General features: G+C 51.7%; 1 protein-coding gene, 1 long non-coding RNA gene and 2 pseudogenes across 2 annotated transcripts in view; 1 reads left to right on the forward strand and 3 right to left on the reverse strand.

The window, feature by feature from the left end:
- Nucleotides 1-1,751, reverse strand: part of LOC146813566 (zinc-binding protein A33-like) — a 210,620-nt gene extending 208,869 nt beyond the window's left edge. Inside the window, exon 1 of the mRNA XM_085620340.1 lies at nucleotides 1,666-1,751. Coding sequence (XP_085476466.1) covers nucleotides 1,666-1,723 — 58 coding nt within the window. The 5' untranslated portion in view covers nucleotides 1,724-1,751. The remainder of the gene's footprint in view (nucleotides 1-1,665) is intronic.
- Nucleotides 1-25,713, forward strand: part of LOC146813565 (uncharacterized) — a 484,226-nt gene that overhangs the window by 213,480 nt on the left and 245,033 nt on the right. The window lies entirely within an intron of this gene.
- LOC146813567 (28S ribosomal RNA) lies at nucleotides 3,785-5,502 on the reverse strand (annotated as a pseudogene).
- On the reverse strand, nucleotides 6,585-8,359 carry LOC146813568 (18S ribosomal RNA; annotated as a pseudogene).

The raw sequence follows: 25,713 nt of genomic DNA on the forward strand, positions 1-25,713 counted from the left end.
GGACACTCAATTCGTGTTAAGGCTGACCAGAGAGATTTGGTGTTTTACAAAGCTGGACAATCTGTGCTGGTGTGCATGTCTGGGCACTACTCCTGGGTATAGCCTCTTAGTGTGTGCCAATGCTGGCCATCGCCTCTCAGTGTGTGCCAATGCTGGCCATCGCCTCTCAGTGTGTACCAATGCTGGGCATCGTCACTCAGTTTATGCCAGTGTTCACCATGCCCTCTCAGTGTGTGCCAATGCTGGCCATTGCCTCCCAGTGTGTACCAATGCTGGGCATCGTCACTCAGTTTATGCCAGTGTACACCATGCCCTCTCAGTGTGCATTAATGCTGACCATCGCTTCTCAGTATATTCCAGTGTCCATCTTAGCCTCTCAGTTTATGCCAGTGCTTTCCATCGCCTCTCAGTGTGTGCCAGTGTTCACCATGCCCTCATAGTGTGCATCAATGCTGGCCATTTCCTCTGTGAGTGCCAGTGTCCACCAGAGGCTCTCATAGTGTGTCAGTGCTGGCCATTGCCTCTTAGTGTGTGTCCGTGTGCACCAATGGTGACCAGTCCCTCTCAGTGAGTGCCATTGCTGACCACTGATTGTCAGTGTGTGCCAAGAATGAGTCGCTGTCTCATTGTGCATCAAGACTAGTGACTAATTGTCAGTGGATGTGCATTAAAATATCAAATATAGAAATCTTGACCTGCACAAAATATCAACTACCAACATACAGATTGCATGTGTGTGGGGGGCTCAGCACGGGTCCTAATGATTGGGATCCTTCTGAGTTTGTTTCAGTTCAGGACTTCACACTGGAAGGGTCTGCTTCCAGAACAAATCCTCTATACAGCACAAACTCACCTCTGCAGCATAGTGCACATCTGTGCATTGTGCAAGGCAGCTTAATGAGAGCACCAGAGCGGATACGACAACAACAGCAGGTCAGTCTTAGCAGATACAACACTGCACTGTTTTATTCCTTCTCACCTGTGCAACATAGCAGTAAATGTGACTGCTACATTGTGTATGCTGCGATTAGGTGTGATTTCTACATTTGCCCTACACAGACCGTGCACTGACTATAATTAATTTACTCTGGACAAACTGCATCAAGCACACTACTAGATAAAAGAGGGGGGTCTTCAGCTCCCCTCTTCAGACTGCATCAAGCACACTACTAGATAAAAGAGGGGGTCTTCAGCTCTCCTCTTCACACTGCATCAGACACACTACTAGATAAAAGAGGGGGTCTTCAGCTCCCCTCTTTAGACTGCATCAAGCACACTACTAGATAAAAGAGGGGGTCTTCAGCTCTCCTCTTCACACTGCATCAGACACACTACTAGATAAAAGAGGGGGTCTTCAGCTCCCCTCTTCAGACTGCATCAAGCACACTACTAGATAAAAGAGGGGGTCTTCAGCTCTACCTCTTCAGACTGCATCAAGCACACTACTAGATAAAAGAGGGGGTCTTCAGCTCTCCTCTTCAGACTGCATCAGACACACTACTAGATAAAAGAGGGGGTCTTCAGCTCCCCTCTTCGGACTGCATCAAGCACACTACTAGATAAAAGAGGGGGTCTTCAGCTCCCCTGTCCAGACTGTATAACACTAACCATTGCCTTCAGATGATGTTTAATCCCCTCCGTCCTAGGAGAATGCATCAGAATTACCTGTAGAAGAGATCTGATTCCTTCTCTGATTCCTTCTCGGAGCCCTCCTCGATGCCATCGGAGCCTTCACTGATGATCAGGATACTCAGAGGAGCAGGAAGCAGTGAGAGGTACTCAGGTATGAGTGCGTCTCTTGAGCCGCTAGGGAGGGATCTATAAAACAGATACAGGAAACTCCACTTAGAAAGTGCTGATGGCAGCATTCTGCAATCTGTGTGTGAGGGGAGGTGAATGATGGGGGTGCAGATCTACATGTCACTGTGCACCATATGTGTGTATCTATGTGTGTGCATTTATGTGTCTCTTGCAGGGTTATGTGTCTTCTTTTGGGGTGGGCAGAGAACTTTGCTCCACCAGCGGAGCGGAGTTAGCCAGCCACCTCTGCACCCTGGCCCCGTCTCTGCTTCTGAACCACAGCCAGGTCGGGTGAGCCTGCCCTGGCCCGATGGACCCGGTCCCCAGCACCTAGACCCTCGGATGGCTTGCAGGAACAGGGGGCTCCCACACCGCAGGGCCCGCCGAACGGAGCTCAAGCCCCAGGCCCGGTCCAAACTTCCGAACCCTAGGCCAGGCCGGGGAGAGCCTCCCTGGGCCCCGATGGACCCCCTGTCCCCAGCACCGAGACCCTCGACTGGCTTGCAGAATGGGGGCTCCCACACCTTGGGGCCCACTGGACAGAGCTCAAAAACCCTGGGCCTGGTCTCAACTTCTGAATCCTAGGCCAGGCTGGGGAGAGCCTCCCTGGGCCCCGATGGACCCCCGTCCACAACAGCACCCGGACCCTCGGCTGGCTTGCAGGACATGGGTTCCCGCAGCCTGGGGCCCGCCAGATGGAGCTCAAGTTCCAGGCCTGATCCCAGCTTCCAAACCCTAGCCTGGCCGGGGAGAGCCTCCCCAGGCCCCATGGACCCCAGTGCCTGGACCCTCGGCGGGCTTGCAGGACAGGGGTTCCTGCACCCTGAGGCCCGCCGGACAGAGCTCAAGCCCCGGGCCTGGTCCCATCTTCCAAACCATAGCCAGGCTGGGGAGAGCCTCCCCGGGCCCCGATGGAACCCCATCCCCAGTACCCGGACTCTTGGCTGGCTTGCAGGACAGGGGGGCTCCTGCACCCCAGGGCCTGCCGGACAGAGCTCAAGCCCCGGGCCCAGTCCCAGCTTCCAAACCTAGCCAGGCTGGGGAGAGCCTCCTTGGGCCCCGATGGACCCCCGTCCCCAGTACCCAGACCTCGGCTGGCTTGCGGGATGGAAGCCCCGGGCCTGGTCCCAGCTTCTGAACCCTAGCCGGGCTGGGGAGAGCCTCCCCGTGCCCCGGTGGACCCCCTTGTCCCCAGCACCCAGCACCCAGACCCTCGGCTGGCTTGCAGGACTGGGGATCTCCTGCACGCCAGGGCCTGTCGGATGGAGGTCAAGTCCCGGGCCCAGTCCCTGCTTCTAAACCCAGCCAGGCCGGGGAGAGCCTCTCCGGGCCCCGGTGGAGCCCCCTGGGCGGCGCGGGACATCTGCAAGTCGCTGCCATCCCAGGCTGGACCCAGACATCCCCTGCTCAGGGCTTCTCGAAGCTCTCCAGGGGCTCCATCACCGGCTCGGCCCCCTTTCGTGCAGGGCTTTCCTCTCCGGCCTGCCCAGGGATCCCATTTTCTTCGACTATTAAGTGGGGGCTTACAGAACCCTAGGGAAGGACAAAAGTTGGAGTTAGCCAGGCCCATCTTGTCACCCAGCCCGCAGGGCCATCTGGTCGCTTAGTCAGGTGACCAGATAGCCCAGGACGACCCAGCTCCCAGATGGCCTGAGACAGCCGGACCCAGTCACCCTTGCAGTCCGATGACGGCGAGGGTGGCAAGGCACTCTGAGGCCACTGCTCATTCCCCGGGGTTGCTTGCCTCCCTGCTTCCCACCGGCCCAGTCCAACTGGTCACCCTGCTGACCCGCAAGGGATGGTGGCCCCCGTTCTCACACCCTGGTGGGGCAGGGACGGAAGGGGGAAGCGCCCATGCTGGAAGGCAAATGGTGGGGGCAGCCTCCCACAGGCCTGACTCGCCCCCTCTGCATCCTCTGCGGCAGAGGAACCCACCCCCGGGTGTGGTGGAGGAGGGTGTCCGCGGGCTCCCACGCACGGAGAGACAAAAGCTTGACTCAGAGGATGACTTTCAATAGATTGCAGCAAGGTAGCTGCTCTGCTACTTACAAAACCCTGACCCAGAATCAGGTCACCTATGAATGATTTAGCACCGGGTGCCCCATGAACATGTGGTGCACTAAGGGCGATGGAGGCGCCCCCTTACATCAGTGTTCCGGTCCTCAAGCGAGCGGGTCTACGCACCGGCCCCCCAAAAGGGGCCAGCTATCCCAGGCCAACCGAGGCTCCACGGCACCGTGGTATCGTTACGGTTTAGTGGGGATTTTGACTTAGAGGTGTTCAGTCTTAATCCCACAGATGGTAGCTTTGTCCCATTGGCTCCTCAGCCAAGCACATACACCAAACGTCTGAACCTGCGGTTCCTCTCGTACTGAGCAGGATTACTATTGCAACAACACATAATCAGTAGGGTAAAACTAACCTGTCTCACGACTGTCTAAACCCAGCTCACGTTCCCTATTAGTGGGTGAACAATCCAACGCTTGGTGAATTCTGCTTCACACTGATAGGAGGAGCCGACATCGAAGGATCAAAAAGCGACGTCGCTATGAACTCTTGGCTGCCACAAGCCAGTTATCCCTGTGGTAACTTTTCTGAAACCTACTGCTTGAAACCCAAAAAGTCAGAAGGATCGTGAGGCCCCGCTTTCACGGTCTGTATTCATACTGAAAATCAAGATCAAGCGAGCTTTTGCCCTTCTGCTCCGCGGGAGGTTTCTGTCCTCCCTGAGCTCGCCTTAGGACACCTGCGTTATCGTTTGACAGGTGTACCGCCCCAGTCAAACTCCCCACCTGCCACTGTCCCCGGAGCGGGTCGCGCCCGGCAGGCGCCAGGCGCTTGGATCCAGAAGCGAGAGCCCCACGGGGCTCGCCCCCCGGCCTCACCTGCTGGCGGCTTGACCCGGTCGGGACGCACCGGGAGCAGGGGACCCCATCCCCCTTCCCCTCCCGGCATGCCCCGAAGGGCGGCAGGAACGGATGCCCAGGGGAGGGCACGGAGGTGGTCGAATCTACATCAGCCCCACAGACATGGTAAAGCTGCTGCCAGGGGGGCTGTAACACCCTCTGCTGGTGCGGAGGGGCACCCGTCACCTGTCACCCGAATCCTTCCCAGCCGACTCGGTTCCGGTAACGACGCACCGCACCACCGCGTAGGAAATGCAGCCTGAGGGGGCCGGATAGAATCCGGGCACCGGTCCCGTTGGGGGGATCTAGAACTACCAGGCCACTGACCTTCCCGCCGTGTTGAATCCGCCAGGCGGACTGCACGGACCCCACCCATTTACCTCTCGGCAGTTTTACGCCCTCTTGAACTCTCTCTTCAAAGTTCTTTTCAACTTAGCCTTACGGTACTAGTTGGCTATCGGTCTTGCACCCATATTTAGCCTTAGATGGCGTTTACCACTCACTTTGGGCTGCATTCCCAAGCAACCCAACTCTGAGAGGACCCGATCCCAGCATCCCGGGAGCCACTGCTGTCTTAACACCGTCCGCAGGGTGAGCCTGGATCAGAAGGACTTGGGTCCCCTGAGCGAATCCGGGGAGTCGGTCTTCTGTACGCCACATTTCCCGCAAGGTGGGGATTTGGCGCTGGGCTGCTCCCTCTTCACTCACCGTTGCTGGGGGAATCCTGGTTAGTTTATTTTCCTCCGCTTAGTCATATGCTTAAATTCAGCGGGTTGCCGCATCTGATTCGAGGCCGCAAAGTGCTTTTGAAGTGTTGATGGTCAATGTGTCCTGCAATTCATACTAATTCTCATAGCTAGCTGCTTTCTTCATTGATGCGCGAGCCGAGTGATCCAACGCCAAGAGTCACAGGCAACTTTTTGAAAATGTTCACCTACCTGCGGGTGCAGGAGAGGTGGGAGGAAGGCGATGGCGATGGCGCGTGTGACAAGATGGCCCGGGCACTCCGTTCAAGGCTATCCCTCTGGGAGTCAGACTGCATTGTTGGGAGAAAAAAAGAGTTACCAGCCACTTGGCCCAGGAGTCCCCCCCGACCAACCCGCAGGAAAGGGGGCTCCCGGTGCAATGGAAGCAGGCAGCCCCACCACAGCGGGTCCCTGTGGAGTAACCAGGAGAGACCGCATGAGTCTTCAAACCCCTCAGTCTGGCCTCACCGGACCGGGTTGAACCGGGTACCTGGCAACGAGGGAGGGCGCCTCACCTGCACGTCAGCCGTTCATCACCGGGCAGCCCAAGCCATGTCGGCAGGCTGGTGAGTAGCCCACCGCACCCTTGCATGGGTCAAAGGCGCCGGAAGAGAAGAGCCAGGTGGCTCCCCATCCTGCAAGTCTCCCACCGAAAGCAGCCGGGGTCCCCTCGCAGGCACTCGGCTCCTTCTCTTCCAGGCCACCCTGTCTCCTGAGAAGGTCTGCTCCTCGGTCACCCGAGGCCCGGTCAGGCCGGGACTTGGACGCCTGAGGGCCCGGGCTGCAGGGTCTTTCAGGGGGGGTGATCCCTGCCCGGGGAGGCACTGCCATTCAGTTTCCCCCCACCACGGGGATCGTGCTGGGTGAGCGAGGGTTCTGTCTCGGGAGGACCCACTGCAGTGCCCCTACCATTGAGAGGGACAGGTACCTGGGGCCGCCCCCTTTCCCCAGTCCCTAATGCGCCAGTCAGTCAGGTCCTTCCCCAGCAGAGGGAGACCTGCCGAGGACTGGTCCTCAACCAAGCCCCCTATGTGGCCACGGACCGCTACGCCGGCTGGAGCAAGTGAGTGCTGGGCCCTGTGCCTAGGGTGTACTTGCAGGAGGCAGCCAAGGGCTTTGGGCTAACACCATCAGTCGCTCGGGCCACAGGTTCAACTACGGAAACCTTGTTACTTTTGTAGATATTCAAGTTTGATCAACTTCTCGGCGCCCCGCCAGGGCCATTGCCTACCCCGGCGGGGCCAATCCGATGACCTCACTAAATCATCCAATCGGTAGTAGTGACGGGGGTGTGTACAAAGGGCAGGGACTTAATCAACGCGAGCTAATGACCCACACTTACTGGGAATTTCTCGTTCATGGGAATTAATTGCAATCCCCAATACCTATAACGAACGGGGTATAGAAGGTTACCCGCACCTGTTGGCGAAGGGTAGACACACGTTGATCCATTCAGTGTAGCACTCGTGCAGCCACGGACATCTAAGGGCATCACAGACCTGTTATTGCTTGATCTCATGCGGCTGAATGCCACTTGTCCCTCTAAGTAGTTGGCCACTGACCGCTGGGGATCGCGTAACTAGTTAGCATGGAGGAGTCTCATTCGTTATCGGAATTATCCAGACAAATCACTCCACCAACTAAGAACGGCCATGCACCACCAACCATAGAATCGAGAAATAGCTATCAATCTGTCACTCCTTTCTGTGTCCGGGCCGGGGGAGGTTTCCTGTGTTGAGGCAAATTAAGCCACGGGCTCCACTCCTGGTGGTGCCCTTCCGTCAATTCCTTTAAGTTTCGGCTTTTCTACCATACTCTCCCCGAAACCCAAAGGCTTTGGTTTCCCGAAAGCTGCTCAGTGGGTCATGGGAATAACTCCGCCAGATCCCTAGTCGGTATCGTTTATGGTCGGAACTACAACGGAATCTGATCGTCTTCGAACCTCCGACTTTCGTTCTTGAATAATGAAAACATTCTTTGCAAATGCTTTTGCTTTGGTTCGTCTTGTGCCGGTCCAAGAATGTCACCTCTAGTGGCACAATACAAATGGCCCCAGCAGTCCCTCTTAATCATGGCCCCAATTCCGAAAACCAATAAAACAGAACCAGAGTCCTATTCCAGTATTCCTAGCTAAAGTATTCAGGTGACCGGCCTGCTTTGAACACTCAGGCTTCGGACCCCCAGGACACTCAGTCAAGAGCATCAAGGGGGCGCTGAGAGGGAGGGCTAGGACAGGCGGTAGCTCGCCTCACTGCAGACCGCCAGCTCGATCCCAAGATCCATCTACGAGCTTTTTAACTGTAGCAATTTTAATATATGCTATTGGAGCTGGAATTACCGCGGCTTCTGGCACCAGACTTGCCCGCCAATGGATCCTCGTTAAAGGGTTTAAAGTGTAGTCATTCCAATTACAGAGTCTCAAAAGTGTTGTTATTTTTCGTCACTACCTCCCTGAATCGGGAGTGGGTAATCTGAATGCCTGCTGCCTTCCTTGGATGTTTTAGCCATTTCTCAGGCTCCCTCTCCGTAATCAAACCCTGATTCCCCGTTACTCGTGGTCACCATGGTAGGGACATAAAGGACCATCAAAAGTTGATAGGGCAGACATCCGAATGTATCATCACAGGGACGTGCGATCGGCCCGAGGTTATCTAGACTCACCAAAGCGGCCGGGCGAGCCCGGATTGGTCTTGGTCTGATAAATGCACGCATCCTGGGAGGTCAGGGCTCGTCAACATGTATTAGCTCTAGAATTACCAGTTATCCAAGTAACAGATGGAGTGATCAAAGGAACCATAACTGATTTAATGAGCCATTTGCAGTTTCACCGTACCGGCCGTGTGTACTTACACATGCATGGCTTAATCTTAGAGACAAGCATATGCTACTGGCAGGATCAACCAGGTAGCGGCACTTGCTGACGGGGTGGGTTCGGGAGCCGTGTGCCCGTCTCCCCGACCGGCAACCTTCGCACACCCCTCCCTCTCTGGAGCCTGCTAGGGGAAGTAGCCCGCCCACCTGGGCGGGAGTGCTCGCTGGAGGGGCAGAGAGGTGCGGTCGCACGGGCACTTGCAGGCCCAGCTGTGTCCCCCGGAAGGGAGAGGTGGGCCGAGGTGGAGCCTGAGCGAGACGCAGCGGTGCCGAAGCCTGGCGGCTGTTCCACCCCTAGGAACGGTTGTTCAGAGTTTCTTCAGAAATGCGCTGGGTGGAGAGGGGTGACAGTGTGGGACCTGCAGGGTGGCAGCATCCAAGGGCCTGGCACTACCTGACCTCTTCTGCTCGGGACGGACCACTGGGGGGCACAAGCTGCCGGGGCTGCCCGGCCTTCGCTCTGCTGAGTAGGGTGAAGGGCCTCCCACCAGGCGGTAAACCCTGGAGTCAGACGGTCTATGTGGGGTGGAAGCTCTTTGCTTGAAACAACAGCCAAGGCTGGCCAAGCAGTCCATCCCTAAACAGACCTAGAGTGGCCAATCGATCGGAGTATGGCCTGGGCTTCCCTTGGCAGGCTGCCCTGTATTAGGGATTCCGGCTATGCATCCCAGCCTGCTCCCGGGGGGAGCAGGCTCAGAGAAAAGGCCCATCGAGAAGGGGCTGGGAGGTTGGTGCTGACCTGGGCCCCTGGGGGCCCCGGCGGGCGGGCCCGGGTCCTTCCTTCCCCTGTCTCGTAATCGCCGGACCATACGGAGGTCTGACTGACCCTCTTCCCAGTAATCTGGAGGAAAAATACCCCCCTTTCTTGTAATCCGTGCGAACTGGGTGATGGAGGGGACCCAAGGCGCAAACGTGCCCAAACTCCTGGAGCCCTCGCTGGGATCGAGGAGGCAAATGAGACCTCATCAGGATTTCCAGGGAAGCCCGACCATCTGGTTGCCCCATTGGAAAGCATTGCATGTGACTAGAAGGCCGAGGGGATAGGTGCAACCAGATGGCCGAGGGGAAAGGTGCGACCAGATGGCGACCCTTCGAGCCCGGCAAGGGTCGCCATCTGGTCGCTCTGTGCCCTAATGAAATGGACCAGAGGCCCAGGGCCCCAGCTTGGCCTCAGCAGGGGCTGTGAGGGGGGAGATGATGGGCCCTCCGACCCGGGCCCACAGACACCTTGACAAGCAGGTGAAGCGGGGGAGGTCTGCACCGGACTGACAAACCCAGTGCCTTGCCCTTGGCAGAGAGGCAGGCCAGGGGACTGAGCCCAGGGCTGGAGCACCCGACCCAAGGCCTGGCGGGACCTCTGGACCCCATCGTGTCTCCCTGGCCCAGAGGCTCAGGGGAATCCTCCCTGGGCCAGTGGGACCCCATCCCAGGTACCCTAAACAGCAGGCCCAAGGACGGAGCCCAGGGTGGGGAGGGCGCCCTCCCCAGGGCCCTCAGCGGGGCCCTTCAGAGCTCTTGTATCCAGCCAAGCAGGGGCAGGCTCCACGGGCCGGGCGGTACCCCGTCTCGGGCCCGTGACAGAGCGGCAGGCCAGGAGACTGAGCCTGGGTCCCCTAGACCCCATCGGGGCTCCCAAGCAGAGGTGAGGCCTCCCCGAGCCTGCGGGCCCCCATTCTGGGCATAACACCACACTTTGGGACAGGGGACAGAGGCTGGGTGGTCGTCCTGGCCCGTCTGGCTGCCGGCTGAGGACCGCTAGGCTGAGAGGGGTTTTGAAGTACCCTGTCCCTAGAAATCTGGAGCAAGGGCACCCCCCTTTCTGGCAACCTGTGCACACTGCAAGACTGAGGGGACCCAAGGCACGCCCGACCTCCTGGAGTCCTGGCTGGGATCGGGGAGGCAAACAAGCCCTCATCCGGACTTCCAGGGCAGCCCAGCCATCTGGTCGCCCCATTGGAAAGCATTGCATGCAACCAGATCAACAAGGGGGAAGGCGCGACCAGATGGCCAGGCCCAAAGGATGCCAATCTGCCCTCTTGAGCCTTTGCGGGAGGGCTCCAGCCTGCCTTTTGGAGAGCTCAGGGGCTCTGAGACCCGGGGGCTCGGAGACCCCAGCTCGACCTCGGGCCCAGGGCTGAGGACGAGGCTCCCCAACGTCCCCCAGGCACCTTGACAGGCGGGCGAAGCAGGAGGAAGACCTGCCCGGGCCCAGCGGACCCCCGTAATGGGACTATGGTGGAGCAGGAGGACGGGGCCCGTCTGGAGATTCTGTGCAGGCCTGAGGAAGGGCCTCTGCCAGAGCTCTTGAACCCAAGCTGAGCTGGGGAACACCTGACGGGCCCCGGTCCAATGGCAGAGCGGAGGATGGAGCCCAGTGTAGGGAGCGCCAGGCCAGAGCTCTCGGGCCCGGATGCCAAAGGGTGGACTTCCCAGGCCCGATGAAGCCTGTCCCAGGCACTTTGCCATGTGGCTAGCCGGAGGACAGAGGCCTGGACAGGGAGGAGAGGTTTTTGCCTAGCCCTAGCCCATCTGGTTGCCGGCTGAGAGTTCCCAACCCGCGAGGGTTTACGGCATACCCTGTACCTAGTAATACGGAGGAAGAGTACCCCCTTTTCTGGTAACCCATGCGCACCGCGAGACTGAGGGGACCCAAGGCTCAGATGTGCCCAACCTCCTGGAGCCCTGGCTGGGATCGGGGAGGCAACCAAGCCCTCATCGGGACTTCCAGGGCAGCCCAGCCATCTGGTCGCCCCATTGGAAAGCATTGCGCGCGACCAGATGGCAGAGGGGAAAGGCGTGACAAGATGGCCGGGCCCGAAGGATGCCAATCTGCCTGTCTGAGCTTTCAAGGGTGGGCTCCTGCCTGCCTTTTGGAAGGCTCAGGGGCTTTGCTTCCCGGGGGCTCATCAAAGCCCTTAGCTGTGTCTCGGGCACGGGGGTGAGAGGAGGGCCCCGACGAAACTCTGATCCAGGGCCAGCAGGCACCTTGACATGCAGGTGAAGTGGGGGAGACCTGCCCTGGCCCGATGGAACCCCATGACGGGCACCCGGACCCTTGGCTGGCCAAAGGACATGGGCTCCCGCACCCCAGGGCCCACTGGAGCCCAGGCCCTGGAAGTGGTCCCCGCTTCTGGTGAACCCAGCCAGGCCAGGGAGGGGGGAGCCTCCCTGGGCACAAGGAACCCCTGTCCCAGGCAGATGGACCCCTGGCATGCCACAGGACGGGGTTCCCACACCCCAGGCCCTGCCCAAAGCCCAGGCCCCGGGCCCGGTCTCTGCTTTTCAACCCAGCCAGGCCAGGAAGGTCTGGGAGCCTGACCAGGCATGAGGGACCCCCGTCACAGGCACACAGACCCTTGGCTGGCCGCAGGACGTGGGCTCCTGTTCCACTGATTTTTTGGAACTCCGCATAGTGGCACTGCCCAGGGTTAGTCTTCTTGGTTGCTCTATATTCGAGGTTGGTTGTGTAATGAATGGTTGGGTTCCTATGAGAGTCCAGCCCAAAGTCTCCAAGAATTTATCAAGGTCTTCTTGGTTCGTGTACCCTTATTTCTTGCTGTCTCTTGTGATCACCATTAATGGGGGCTCCAGGAGACCATATTTATTGTACCCTTGCTTAAGTCATGTGTAATGAGAAAGAAAACACCTTTTAATGACATTTATTTCAAGCAAAGAATCTGCTAAAACATAAATCAGATCGTCGAGCATGAATGGCCCATTTGGTTTTATTTGCTGCTTGTTGTATGGCTCTTGCTTGCTGGTATTGCACGAATCAGGTAATTATTGGTCGGGTGAGTTTGCAGTGGATGCATTTTGCTGCTGGAGTCTGTGTGCTCTCAGGAACTCCTGCAGCCCATTGAAAACAGCTGGCAGGTGTTTGGGCATCATGTTCTGCAGAGTCAATAAGATCATCTCCCTCTGACTTCTCCGCTACACCTTAACACCAGACACTTTACCAGCAGGACCTATCTTCCAGGTCAGCAATCTTGCTTCTCATTGTCCATATGTTTGGCCCCCTTTCAGGAAGACAAGTCAGTTGTTTCCACATCTGTTATTCCATTTTCTGTGGTGTCAAGACAGTGGTGAAAGGAGGTCAGCTCTGTCTACATTTATTTTACCTTGTCTAAGACTTTTGCAAGCTAGGTGTCCATTTTCCATACGTATGTGCCAATATTGTATAGTTCTGCCATTAGAGTGTCAAGGATGAGACTAGAGGTAGGGGCAATTGCTTCTGTTGATGAAGACTGGTTGCTTTCACTCGCACTGTCAAGGCTCCTTGAGGTTGTCCTTTAGAAAAGTAACAGCCTCACGGTATTCGATAACAACGTGTGTGCGCTAGACTCTGTTTGTACACAGATCATCCTTTATGTAGCCTGATGAAGTCCTGTGGTATGGTCTCTTCTAGAATCTGTTCTTGTTGTTACTGGCCTCTAACAGTTTCTGATTAATATAATCCATGCAGTGCGCGAGTGACGCGTCATTCAGAGTCTAGGTTGGAGGAGGGTTTAGGGCCATCCCTTGCAGTAGGGTAATCCCCCTATTTAGATATAATTAGGGCTGGGCAAAGTGGGAACTCTGTGAAGTGACCCAAATGCTACACCACACTACACGGAGTTCTACAAGCGGCGGAGTGCGCTAGGTTGCGCAGTTTGCACTGATTTTTAACACCGTGTGTTAGTCCCGCACTAGATAATCAACGCAAACAGCACCATGCACAGCACAAGAGGGTGCTGCATCTTTCTGCTGCTCGAGTAGATGTTCTACTCGAGCGGCAGCTTCCTCAACACGAACAGAAGGTTTCTCAATGTGAGCGATAGTGGCCATCCGCGGCCGCCCGCTTTGGGAACTCTCGCTGGAAGGTGGTCTAGAGGAAGATTTTCTATGCTCGCGCTCTCGAACTTAACATGAACACATCTTTTGGGACACTATAGCACACGTTCTTGAGCAAAGTTTCACCCTGCCACTTTCTGCTTTTGCATATTAACATTTGCGAGTGAGGAAAAAACTCTGCTTCCCTACATAGAGCGGAGTTTTTTAGAGCTCCACGCGCTAGTGGCAAAAACTCTGCAAACTCCGCGGGCCAAGTAGAATTTTATGCCCTGGCCTAGTTCTAATTTGCTCTGTTCGATATCAGGATTGGGTGAGGGGATAAATACTGAACCGGAGGGGTAGTGAAGACAGTTATTAGACGCTATGAAAGGCAGTTTGCCAATTTTATGACACCTTCATCAGGGTGATCGCTCAACGTCACGGTAGTACGCTTCTGTTCTGATCAGTTGTTCATTGTTAGTGTCTACATCAAGGTTATTGGTGAGTTGTGTATGTGCCCCGTGTAAGTCTAGAAAGTGACTTCAGAACTGCTGTTCAAGGCCCTGTACCATCACATCAGGATGGTGGTAGCTCCCTGCTTCATGTCCTCCTGGGCCCCACACTGGCACTCTTAAGGGCAACCTACACGCTGCAGCACGTCTCATACAGGAACTTGGAACAGAGGACACTAAGACCACAGAACAGCGGACAGTCAAAATGTGGAACAGAGGATAATTAGAACAATGAACAGAAGACAGTGAGAACATGGAACAGAGAAGACTGAGAACATGGAACAGAGGAGACTGAGAATATGGAACAGAGGACAGTGAGAACAAGAACAGAGGACAGTGAAAACTTGGTACAGAGGACAGTAAGAAAATGGAACAGAGGACAGTGAGAACATGGAACAGAGGACAGTGAGGACATGGAACAGAGGACATTAAGAACATGGAACAGAGGACAGTAAGACGTAAGGACGTAGGGACGCTTATAGTCAAATCCCACCTTGCCTGCCAACTAACTAAAGTGGACATTAAGGGCAGCGAAAGCGCTCGCTTTTCAATTAAAGCCAACTCACAGTTCTGCGCAACTGGCCTCGTGATTTATAGACCCCCTGGCGCCGACGCACCCTTCATTAACGCACTCCTACAGTATCTGGGCACTAACATCACTAAAACGGCTAATTTCACGATCATAGGCGACCTCAACATACATCTAGACTGAGTCACCGAGCCTAAAGTTGCCACCTTTCTTGCGGATCTCGCTGCTTTTCAGCTTAATCAACTCGTAAGTGGTCCCACACATAGAGCGGGACACCTCCTTGATCCCATCTTTACTAATATTACGAGTGGATCCGCATACCCGTCTATTCCTATGATTTGGACGGATCACTATCTGGTCACACTGTCTATTTCCTGCAACTCTAGCCCTGTTCTGGTGCCCACTCCGCTAGTCCAAAAACGTCCTTGGAGAAAACTCCGCTTAGAAGATCTGCAGAAACTCCTGGTGTTAAACCCTCCTCCCTTAAGTGAGGACCCTGACGTAAGGTATGATCAGTTTTGCCTCTGGATCACCCAGGCACTAGACACCCTGATCCCTGTCAGGTGGATCAAGGCCCGTACCCATACGGCTAGTCCCTGGTACAACTCTGAACTAGCCATTTTGAAAAAGGAATGCAAAAAGGCGGAGAGGGGCTGGAGAAAAAACTACGATGCCAACCTCAAACAGAATTATGCCCTACTCCAGAAAACCTATCACCGAAAGGTGTGCAGAACAAGAGCGGCATATTATGCCGATGAAATCAACAGTAGTTCCAACACCTCTAAATCTGTTTTTAAAATTCTGAAAGACCTTACGGCGAAAAAAATTGCTATCACTACCACTGTCTCCCCTGACCTTTGCAATAATATGGCTAATTTTTTCACCAATAAGATTAGGGCAATCTATGACACTTTCCCTAAATGTCCACAGCTTTCGGTTACTCTGGATTTTACCAGACCTTCTCTTTCCTCCTTTCCTACCCTTGAGCAAGAGAGTTTCCAAAAAATCTGTAGGAAAATTAAATCTGGCTCCCCGGCGGATCCCTTAAAACCGGAGACTTTCCGTGATGCCCATGAACTCATTACAGAACATATTCGAGGCACTATTAACTTGTCTCTCTCTACTGCCAGCATTCCTTCTAAATGGAAGCAGGCATGGGTATCTCCCATCTTAAAAAAACCCACTTTAGATCCCATGCTTCCTGAAAATTTCAGGCCCATCTCCCTGCTTCCCTGGCCAGCCAAAATCATCGAGGCACACGTCAATAACATTCTGACCAATTTCCTCCTATCCAATAACATTCTGGATGACTCCCAACACGGATTTAGAGCTGGTCACAGCACCGAGACAGCCCTGCTCAGTGTTACAGAGGACCTCCGTACCATCCTTGACAGCGGCGGAACGGCAGCACTGGTCCTGTTGGACCTCAGTGCTGCCTTCGATACGGTGTCACACGAGGTCCTTCTGATGAGATTGGAGGAAATTGGTATTACAGGGGTAGCCTTAGGATGGTTTAGAGACTTTCTTTCCAACAGGTCTTTCAGAGTCTCTACCACCCTTACATCTCGAAGGAGCATAACATCGGACAGAGAGTGCCGCAGGGTTCTTCCCTGAGCCCTACCCTGTTCAATGTCTATGTCCGCCCCCTTGCAGAGGTGGCTAGAAGGAGCGGACTGGCATTGGTATCCTACGCTGACGATACCCAGCTGGTGGTGGCTCTTAATGACAACAGTGGTCTGGAGGCTTTTCGCTTTAAGCAGACACTCACTGACATCACCAACTGGATGACGGCGAATTTTCTCCAACTTAACGCCGGGAAAACAGAGATACTGCTCCTGGGGAAGAATACCGCGTCCTGGGGTGATAGCTGGTGGCCTGATGTCTTGGGCCAACCTCCTAAGCCTAAAGAATGCGTTAAAAATCTGGGAGTCTGGGTGGACTCGGCACTGAGGTTTACGCACCATACTAAAAAGGTGGCGGCCACCTGCTTCGGCATTCTACGTAACCTCAGACCTATTTTGAGGTTCTTCGACTGCCACACTCGCCAGATAATTGTTCAGGCGACTATCCTTTCGAGACTGGATTATGCCAGTTCTCTTTTATTAGGGGCGAACCTTGCCGAAACCTCCAGACTACAGAGAGTTCAGAACGCAGCTGCCAGGGTGCTGGTAGGTCTTCCTCGCCAATCCTCGACGACTGGAGCCTTGAAAAAATTACACTGGCTCCCGGTGGGTAAAAGGATCCAGTTTAAGGCACTATGTTTAGCCTTTAAAATCCTTAAAACCGCCTCTCCCCCAATGCTATGCCCCCTCTTGTCGGAGTACACTCCTAGGAGGTCGCTTCGATCAGAGGGACAACATCTTGCGATCATCCCTCGCACCAGACTGGCCAGAGTAGGCGGCCGATCCTTTAGCTTCTTAGCTGCCAAGTTATGGAATAGTCTTCCGGAATCTATCCGTGGCATGCAGGACCTTTTGACCTTTAGAAAGGCTATCAAAACTTACCTTTTTCAATAATTGCTTTTCTTTCTTTGCGTCCCTTTCTCTCTGCATTTGGTTTTTTCGCAGCGCCGGGACGCCCCTTGGCTGGGGCAGCCGTGCGCTATACAAATCACCATAACATTAACAACATTAACATTAACATGGAACAGAGGACAGTGAGAACATGGAACAGAGGAGACTGAGAACATGGAACAAATTACAGTTAGAACAAGGAACAGAGGACACTAAGACCATGGAACAAAGGACAGTGAGAACTTCGCACAGAGGACAGTGAGAACATGGAACAGAGGACAGTGAGAACATGCAACAGAGGACAGTGAGAATATGCAACATACGGTGGTGACAACATGCAACAGAGGAAAGTGACAACATGGAACAGAGGACAGTCAGAAAATGGAACAGAGGAGACTGAGAACATGGAACAGAGGACTGTTAGAACATGGGAAAGAGGACAGTGAAAACATGAAACGGAGGACAGTGAGAACTTGGAACACAAGAAAGTGAGAACATGAACAAAGGACAGGTATTACGTGGAACAGAGGACAATGAGAACATGGAACAGAGGAGACTGAGAATATGGAACAGAGGACAGTGAGAACATGGAACAGAGGACAATAAGAACATGGAACAGAGGAGAGTGAGAAGATGGAACAGAGGACAGTTACAACATGGAACAGAGGACAGTTAGAACATGTAACAGAGGACAGTGAGAACATGATACAGAGGACAGTGAGAACTAGGAACAGATGAGAGTGAGAACATGGAACAGAGGAGAGTGAGAACATGGAACAGAGGAGACTGAGAATATGGAACAGAGAACAGTTATTACATGGAACAGAGGAGAGTGAGAACATGGAACAGAAGAGACTGAGAAAATGGAACAGAGGACAATCAGAACATGGAACAGAGGACAGTGACAGCATGGAACAGAGGAGAGTGAGAACATGGAACAGAGGACAATAAGACTATGGAAGAGAGGACAGTGAGAACATGGAAAAGAGGACACTAAGACCATGGAACTGAGGACAGTGAGAACATGGAACAGAGGACAGTTAGAATATGGAACAGAGGACAGTAAGAACATGGAACAGAGGACAGTGAGAACATGGAACAGAGGACAGTTAGAACAAGGAACAGAGGAGACTGAGAACATGGAACAGGGGAACCTAAGACCATGGAACAGAGGACAGCGAGAACTTGGAACATAGGGCAGTGAGAACTTGGAACAGAGGACAGTGAGAACATGTGAAGTACTGGGAATTTTAAGCCCAGCGGTGCAGGGGAACACACCCTATGACTTCGGGTTCTTCCTGTTTCAGACCTACAGAAACACAGAGTCTTCTGGGTGAAGTCAAAGATCAGTTTATTGGCTGCAGACCAATTACAGGTATCCTAGAAGTACAACAGCGTGTATGTTCTCAGGAGACTGCTAAAAATCACAGAAACTGGCTTCTCCTTAAATACAAAATATCCTGCTTCAGGCATACATTCCTAGTTTTATGGCATGGTCATTTGGATATATACATTTCAAACGAAAAGGCAGAGTCATGATGACCATCCCACATTCCAGTCAAACCAGCCCACAATTATTTACCCAGCAAGGTTTAGATCCCACATCAGATATCGATAGGCCCCAATAAACATGAGCATCTCCTGTTTGGAAAACAAGCCATAAATCAGGAACAGTCAGGTGTGAAAGAGATTAGCTGGAGGCTCGTGTTTAATGTAAAGGCTTCATGGTGTGTCAAGCCTTGATGCTAATCACAGGTGGACGAAGGACGGGGAGCTCGTGGGACCGGACTGACCTGGGGCAGTGGAGCCAAGCTGCCCAGGTCACAGAAAAGTCAAAGGAAGGCACATGTGCTCTAAAAGGCCCGTATTTGCTTCATGCTATGTAGCCTATGTGAGGGCAACCATAAGATGGCCACCGCTCCAAGATGGAACCCACGTAGTGATGTATAATAACGTATACACAGTGCATTCATAGCTAAAACGTTACAAAAGCACTTGTACATACCGCATTAACCATTCGCGGTTCACTAATACCGGGATAGACAGGGGTAGGGCCCTGCCTCCTACGCGGTCCCAAATTCTAAAGTACGACAGACCCTCCTTTTGCCCTTACATAGGCAATAACTATACTCATTTCAATCCAAGTCTAGGTCAATATTCATGAAGTCATGGAGATGTTGCTGTAGCATCATCCTATTACTTAGCTCGTCCCTCGATACAGGTTTCCTTACACATAATGTAGCACAGAGGCCACATATCGCAGGAGCACACTGTATGCACAGACAGAACAAGAAAAGGATGGCTAAGATCATTCCAATGACCATCAGAACTTTCCAACCCCAGGCAGATATCAGCTCCCAGAACCACCCCACCAGTGACCAATCTCCTTTATCCACGTGTATGGACTCAGATATTTTATGCAGTTTGGAGATGGCTTGATAAACTGTTGGAGCGGTGTCTGGTATGAAAATGCAACAACTAGATTGGATAACCTTACATACCCCACCGCGGTCTGCAAGTATGACGTCTAGAACCATGCGGTTCTGCAAAGTCATGAGGCGATCCGCTTGGAGCTCAGTTGTCAAATTACCAAGGGCACCAGCCGTAACATTAACAGTGGATTCAACCACACGAGTCAGTTGTCTCAGGTTCCTACTATTGACCATAGGTCCCCAAAACGGCAGGAAACCCAAAAAGAAATCTCCCGCTTCCTGACCGGCAGTATCCTCCTTATTAATCACGCCTCTCACAACTCTGGTCTTGTGATAGTCAGAGGCAGCAGTAAATGTTGGCGGTAGCAGATTTGCAATATAACATGTGCCCGAGAAGTCAGGGGGCAACCATGTATATGCTCAGGCATTGCAGATAAAATATGTACCCTTGGCAGCCAAAAACGCAGAGGAAAACTGTGACGGAAAAGTGTACGTTTCAGTACAGTCACTTCTTCCCAGTTGAGCTCTAGGATTCTGACCATTACCTTGCAAACAGAACTGACCTATGTGGGGTATGACCCAGATTGGGGATGAGATTTTTCGCTGTCTTTCACCCAGACTAATACTATACCCCGTCGCGTTCCACCGTACATAAGCTCTCAACTCTTCTTTGGGAATAGATGAGTATGCATCGATATCTCTGCTCATATCGGCAACTCCTTTCATTAAAGCTTTATTGTTTGTGCTAGGTCTGATGGAACGCGGTTGTCGCGGGGAGTACGCATCTAGAGCAAAGAGAAACATGGTCTGGAATGCCCATGACGATCCATTGTAACTAAACGGCAGCACTAGATAAGGAATACCCTTATTAGTGGTATGTGGCATTAAACCACACACCCAGCAATTGGTTGTATTCATGACTAGTTGGTGCTGGTGCAGGAGCTGAATAAACGAGTTGTTTACAAACTCAGACCGTCTAGCTTGTTCGTGTTCAGGCAGAGGGTGAAAAGAGTGTGAGGAGACAGTAGGAGGAGGTATAGGCTGTATAGTGGGTGCAATGGGCTCTTGAGAGGAGAAGAATACAAATCCTACAGTAAACACGATCATACTACATAATATAAACAGGCATAATAATACAAAACGTTTGCTCTTCATTATTTTACACATTCTTGCTTTAAAGTTCATTTCCTCAGCGGGTCTCTCCATCTTAAAAAACTCCATTCTCTAATCGTGCCGCTCGTGGCGGGTGAGTATCTTCTGCTAAGGAGTACGCCTGTCAGTCCAGGGAACGCCCTAGACCAACCAGAACCGTTGACCTAACGACTTCGGCCTGTACCCCGAAGTCTTGGCACCGCGACCCTGCGGCTGAACCCGGATGGTGGTTCGAAAAACAAAAATCAAGAAAGTCCTTCAGATGGGAGAGCTCTGGTTATCAAAAAATAAAAAGGTAAAAGAAAAAGAATATTTATTTGTCCATAAGCCTTGGTCTTAGATTATAGTGGAGACGGCCAGGTACTGTTTGATCTTGAAACAAGAGTTCAGGCTCTGTGGTGTCCAATCGAATTGACGGTGGCACAGCTTCTTGCAAAATATCGTCACTCTGTTGTGCTGAAGTTGTGCCTTTTATGCGTGCATCACTGAACGGCACAAAACGAGGTACAGTGTCTGTTTCAGAGTCTGCGATACCCTCCTGGACCCACTGGTCATACGGCAGAGGCAAAGGGATCCTTTTCACGTGGGCGCCGTGGATCCAGTTCTTCTTCCCCTTTACTCGAACAGCTGATCTTGTAGACAGAAGTACGAGATGAGGGCCGATCCAACGAGGCTCATTGTTGCTTTTGTGCTGGAAATTTTTTACCAAAACCCACGTGCCTGGGTCGATAGGGTGTCCTGGAGCCTCAGAGGCCTGGGGAAGAGTATCGTGCACCTGTTGGTGTAAAACACGTAATTTAGCCGTCAATTCGTACAAGTAATCAAGCAGTACTGGATGTTCGATTTCACTGAATTTTGTCGGTCTTGGCACACCCCATACATTGGCCGGGCGGCCAAAAACGACCTCGTAGGGACTAAGTCCCACTCGTGAATGCACAGTCATTCTGGTGGACAGGAGTGCTAGAGGCAGAGCGTCAGGCCATTTAAGACCTGAGCTCGCTTGGATTTTGGCCAGCTTGAGTTTTAGAGCGCCATTATAGCGCTCTACTAATCCAGCTGATTGGGGGTGATTTGCAGCGTGGAATTTCTGCTTAACCCCTAATCCCTCACATACATTCTTCATCACTTGACCCACGAACTCACTCCCATTATCACTCCACACCCTTCTTGGCATTCCAAACCTAGGGAAAAATTCCTTCACAAGGGCTTTGGCTGTGGATAGAGCAGTGTTGTCTTTTAGGGGATAGGCCTCTATCCATTTTGAGAAAGCGCAAACAACCACCAATACATATTTCAGGTTGTTGCATCTTTCCATGTGGATAAAATCTAGCTGCAAAACTTCAAATGGATATGATGGAGGCGCAAAATGACCAGCTGGAGTTGGGGTTCCCCTACCAGGGTTGTACTTCAAGCATACCATACAATTCTTGACCACATTCTCTGCACACTTAGGAATTCCAGCATTCTGCCATACTGGAGCCAACAACTTACAAATTCCTTTCATACTGATATGTGCCATTCCATGTGCCATAGTAACCACTGGAAGCACATATGCATCAGGTAACAACCATCGCCTATGTTCTGACAAATCAATCCAACAACCATTCTCATCCAACTTACCCATACTTTCTCTCCACTTGCTCAACTCTTTCTCTGTGGCTTCAGCTTGAAGGGACTTTACACTCTCTATTGTGTTTTCACACATTCCAACATCACCAACCCATCTTGCAGGGCCTGCAACATACATTCGAGTCTTCACATCTTTTGCTGTTTCTTTCGCGACTTCATCAGCAAACGCATTACCACGACCAATATCATCAGTGATTTTCTTGTGCGCACTGCATTTCATAATCGCAACTTGCAACGGTAGGGTCAGTGACTCAAGGAGATCATTCACCAACTTGCCATTCTGAATCTTAGCTCCATGCGAAGTCAGGAACCCACGTTCCTTCCACAATCGCCCAAAACTATGAGCCACGCCAAAGGCGTATTGGCTATCGGTATATATGTTCACTTACATTCCTTCAGACAACACGCATGCTCTCGTAAGGGCAATCAATTCTGCTGCTTGAGACGAATTTTGTGGCACACCCGCAGTTTCCACAATCGTGTGCAAAGTCGTGATAGCATATGCAGCAGTCGTTTCACCATTTGGAAGCTTGAAACACGAACCATCCACCCATAAGGTACCATCACACTCAGTCAGGGGAGTATCTTTAAGATCTACTCTTCCTTTCATCTCTTCTTCTGTTCTGAACAGACAATCATGTTGCTCAATCTCATCTAGGTCTGCTGGAATTGGTAATAGTGTAGCTGGATTCAAGGTGTTGCATCTCTTTATGTGTATATGATTTGCTAACAGTGTCAGCTCATAACCAGATAATCGCGCACTAGTTAAGTGTTGTGTCTTGGTCCTGTTTAACAATGTGTCCACAGCATGTGGAACCATAACAATCAATGTATGATCCATTACTAGGCCAGCAGACTGTGGAATAGACATAGCTGCGGCGGCTGTGGCTCTCAGACAACTTGGCAATGCCCTCGCTACCGGGTCCAAGGTTGACGAAAAATATGCGCATGGACGCGGTCTATCGCCAAAGGGCTGTGTTAACACTGATAATGCGCAACCATCTTTCTCATGAACATACAATGTAAAAGGCTTGCTGTAGTCAGGGGTACCCAACACAGGAGCTGAACACAATGCATTACGCAATTCCACAAAACTTTTCTGACACTCTTCAGACCATGGGATAGGATTCGGTGTGTCTTTGCATGTTAATGCTAACAAAGGTTTTGCCAACAAGGAAAAATTAGGAATCCAATGCCTACAGTATAAAGTAATGCCCAAGAAAGCACGCACTTCTCTCTGTGTTCTTGGCACACTCAACTGTGCAATGGCTTGAATTCGTTCTGGGGTCAGTTTCCTTCCCTCCTTCGATAAGAGATGACCTAAGTAGGTCACTTCTTGTCGACAATATTGCAATTTTGAGAGAGACACTTTGTGATGAAAGGCAGACAAATGACGCAACAATGACAAGGTAGCGTTTTTGCAAATCTTTTCAGTATCCGCGGCGATTAGTAAATCGTCGACGTACTGAATGAGGATAGCGCCACTTGGTAAAACAAGTGCATCAAGCTGCGCTTTTAAAGCCTGACTGTATATTGATGGACTTTCACAATAGCCCTGGGGAGCGCGTTTAAAGCGAAAGCTGCGACCTCCTAAACTAAAGCCAAAAATGTCTCTGCTCTCCTCTGCCATCGGGATGCTAAAGAAGGCATTCTTTAGATCGATCACTGAGAACCATGCAGCGGAGGCTGGAATCATGGTTAACAAGGCAGTTATATCTGGGACAACTGGAAACTGTGGCACAACAATCTTATTAACCTCTCTAAGATCAATCACAAATCTGTAAACAGGTGGCTGTTAAGGGTCCGTTCGTTTTAAGACAGGTAAAACAGGACTATTGCAAACGTTGCCTCTTGTCTCTTCAATTACACCCTTTTTAATCAAATCACTGACAATTGCTAACAATGCTTTCTGACCTTCATTGGAGATCTTGTACTGGGAAATACGTGGCAATCTGACATTGGCTTTTAAAGTGACCTCGTATGGCGGTATTTCCAAAAGACCCACATCATTGGGACCAGTAGCCCAAAGGACATCCGGAAGGGATGACAATTCAGGCGGCATTGCATTTTTAGACAAATACATCGGGGAAATCACTTTCTTGCCTAATGTAAGTTGTACTCCTGAGGGGGAACAATACAGTGTTGCATGCAATCTTTTTAGCAAATCTAAGCCTAGCAAATTTTCACCACAACCTGTCGTTAGGATGAGGGGTGCTTTTAGCTCACAAGGTCCAACAGAAAGTGACATAGGACTAGAAATCGGGTTCCTAACTGGGGCGCCAGAAAAACCTACTGAGACATTCATTTCGCCAGACAAAGGCGCGCCAGGGAGTTTTGAATGCATGATTGAACTCTTTGCAGCACCAGTATCCAGCAGAAAGGGCTCCGTTACATTTGCTGTAGTTACTTTAACATAGGGTCCGCTCTGATCCACTGGCACTGAAACAACTCCCTCTCTCTGTCTACGGCTGTCCTAGTAATCATCATCTTCTACATTGTCGTCTTCCGCATAATAATCATTATTGTAGTACTGAGCTGTATTACCAGTCGCGTTGGCTTGCTGATCAAAGCTATTTATGGTATTTTGAGGAGGAAGAGGACGCGCGTTCTGGGGAACATTTCCACGCCCTCTGTCTCTAGGAGCTTGCTGACCACCTCTACCTCTTGCGCCATACGCATTACTGTTACGCTGCATTAATTTATGGCAACTATATTTAAAATGACCTTCCTCTTTGCAATATGAACATTGGTTGGGACCTACAGGGATTTGTGGTTGATAATACCCATTCATATGCTGGTTATTCTGAAACTGTTGGGGTTGCTGATAGATACCTTGTGTTTGCCTATAATTATTCTGTCCTCCACGTGGTGGATAAGCCTGCTGCAAGAGGAACTTTGTCTTCAGTTCTTTCGTTTTCTTATCTGTTCTATCCTTCTCATCTTTGTCTCTATTCTCATAATACTGTGCAGTAGCCAGTATTTGCGCTGAAGAGGAAACAGCCCAAGAACTTTCTGAGTCTTTTAATTTCTTACACAACTCGAGAAGTAGATTCTGCACAAATTTATCAACAAATAACCGTTAACCACCTTCAGTGCTCATGTCTTGACCACTGTGGTCGATAAACGTTTCTTCAAACCTGGTAAAGAAATCAGACACTGTCTCATCTTTCTTCTGCTTACATGCGGATAGTTTATCCCAATTTACGCGCATCGCAGGCATTATAGTTTTCATGTAGGTAATAATTCGACCAGGGAGTTCTGCTACCAAAGGATCAGGTTTCGCGCCAACAACTTGGCCAACATCTGCAGCAATGATATTAGCCCATGTGTCCCCTAGTTCTGCAGCGTGATCTACATTACGAATGGATCCCCATAAAGGCTGTGGAACAACATTCCCAAACAACATATCTATGTCAGCCAAATTCATTACACATGATTCTGCAGTTTGTGATAACTCCTTATAATAACCGGTAGGGTTTTTACGGGGGTCAGGCAATGTCTGCTTAAGTGCTAACACCTCAGATCGCTTCCATGGAACATGTACCCAAACACGCTGAAAATGAGCTGGGACAGCTGGATTAGCATTTAAATCAGCAGGTCTCCACACTGGAGGAACCTCACGCATCGGATATTGGCGCGCTTTTACCTTTTTCCCCTCAGGGAGTTCCTGTTCGAACAATGATTGCTGACAATCGCCATTTCTGAAGGACAGTAAAGTCGCAACTGCTTTATCTACATTGGGACCCACAATTGTACCTTTTTCAAAATCAAATCGCACTCGACACAATTCCCGTGGGTTTGGGTTTGCACCATT

This window comes from Triturus cristatus, chromosome 7, assembly GCF_964204655.1.
Source record: "Triturus cristatus chromosome 7, aTriCri1.1, whole genome shotgun sequence".
Lineage (NCBI taxonomy): Eukaryota > Metazoa > Chordata > Amphibia > Caudata > Salamandridae > Triturus > Triturus cristatus.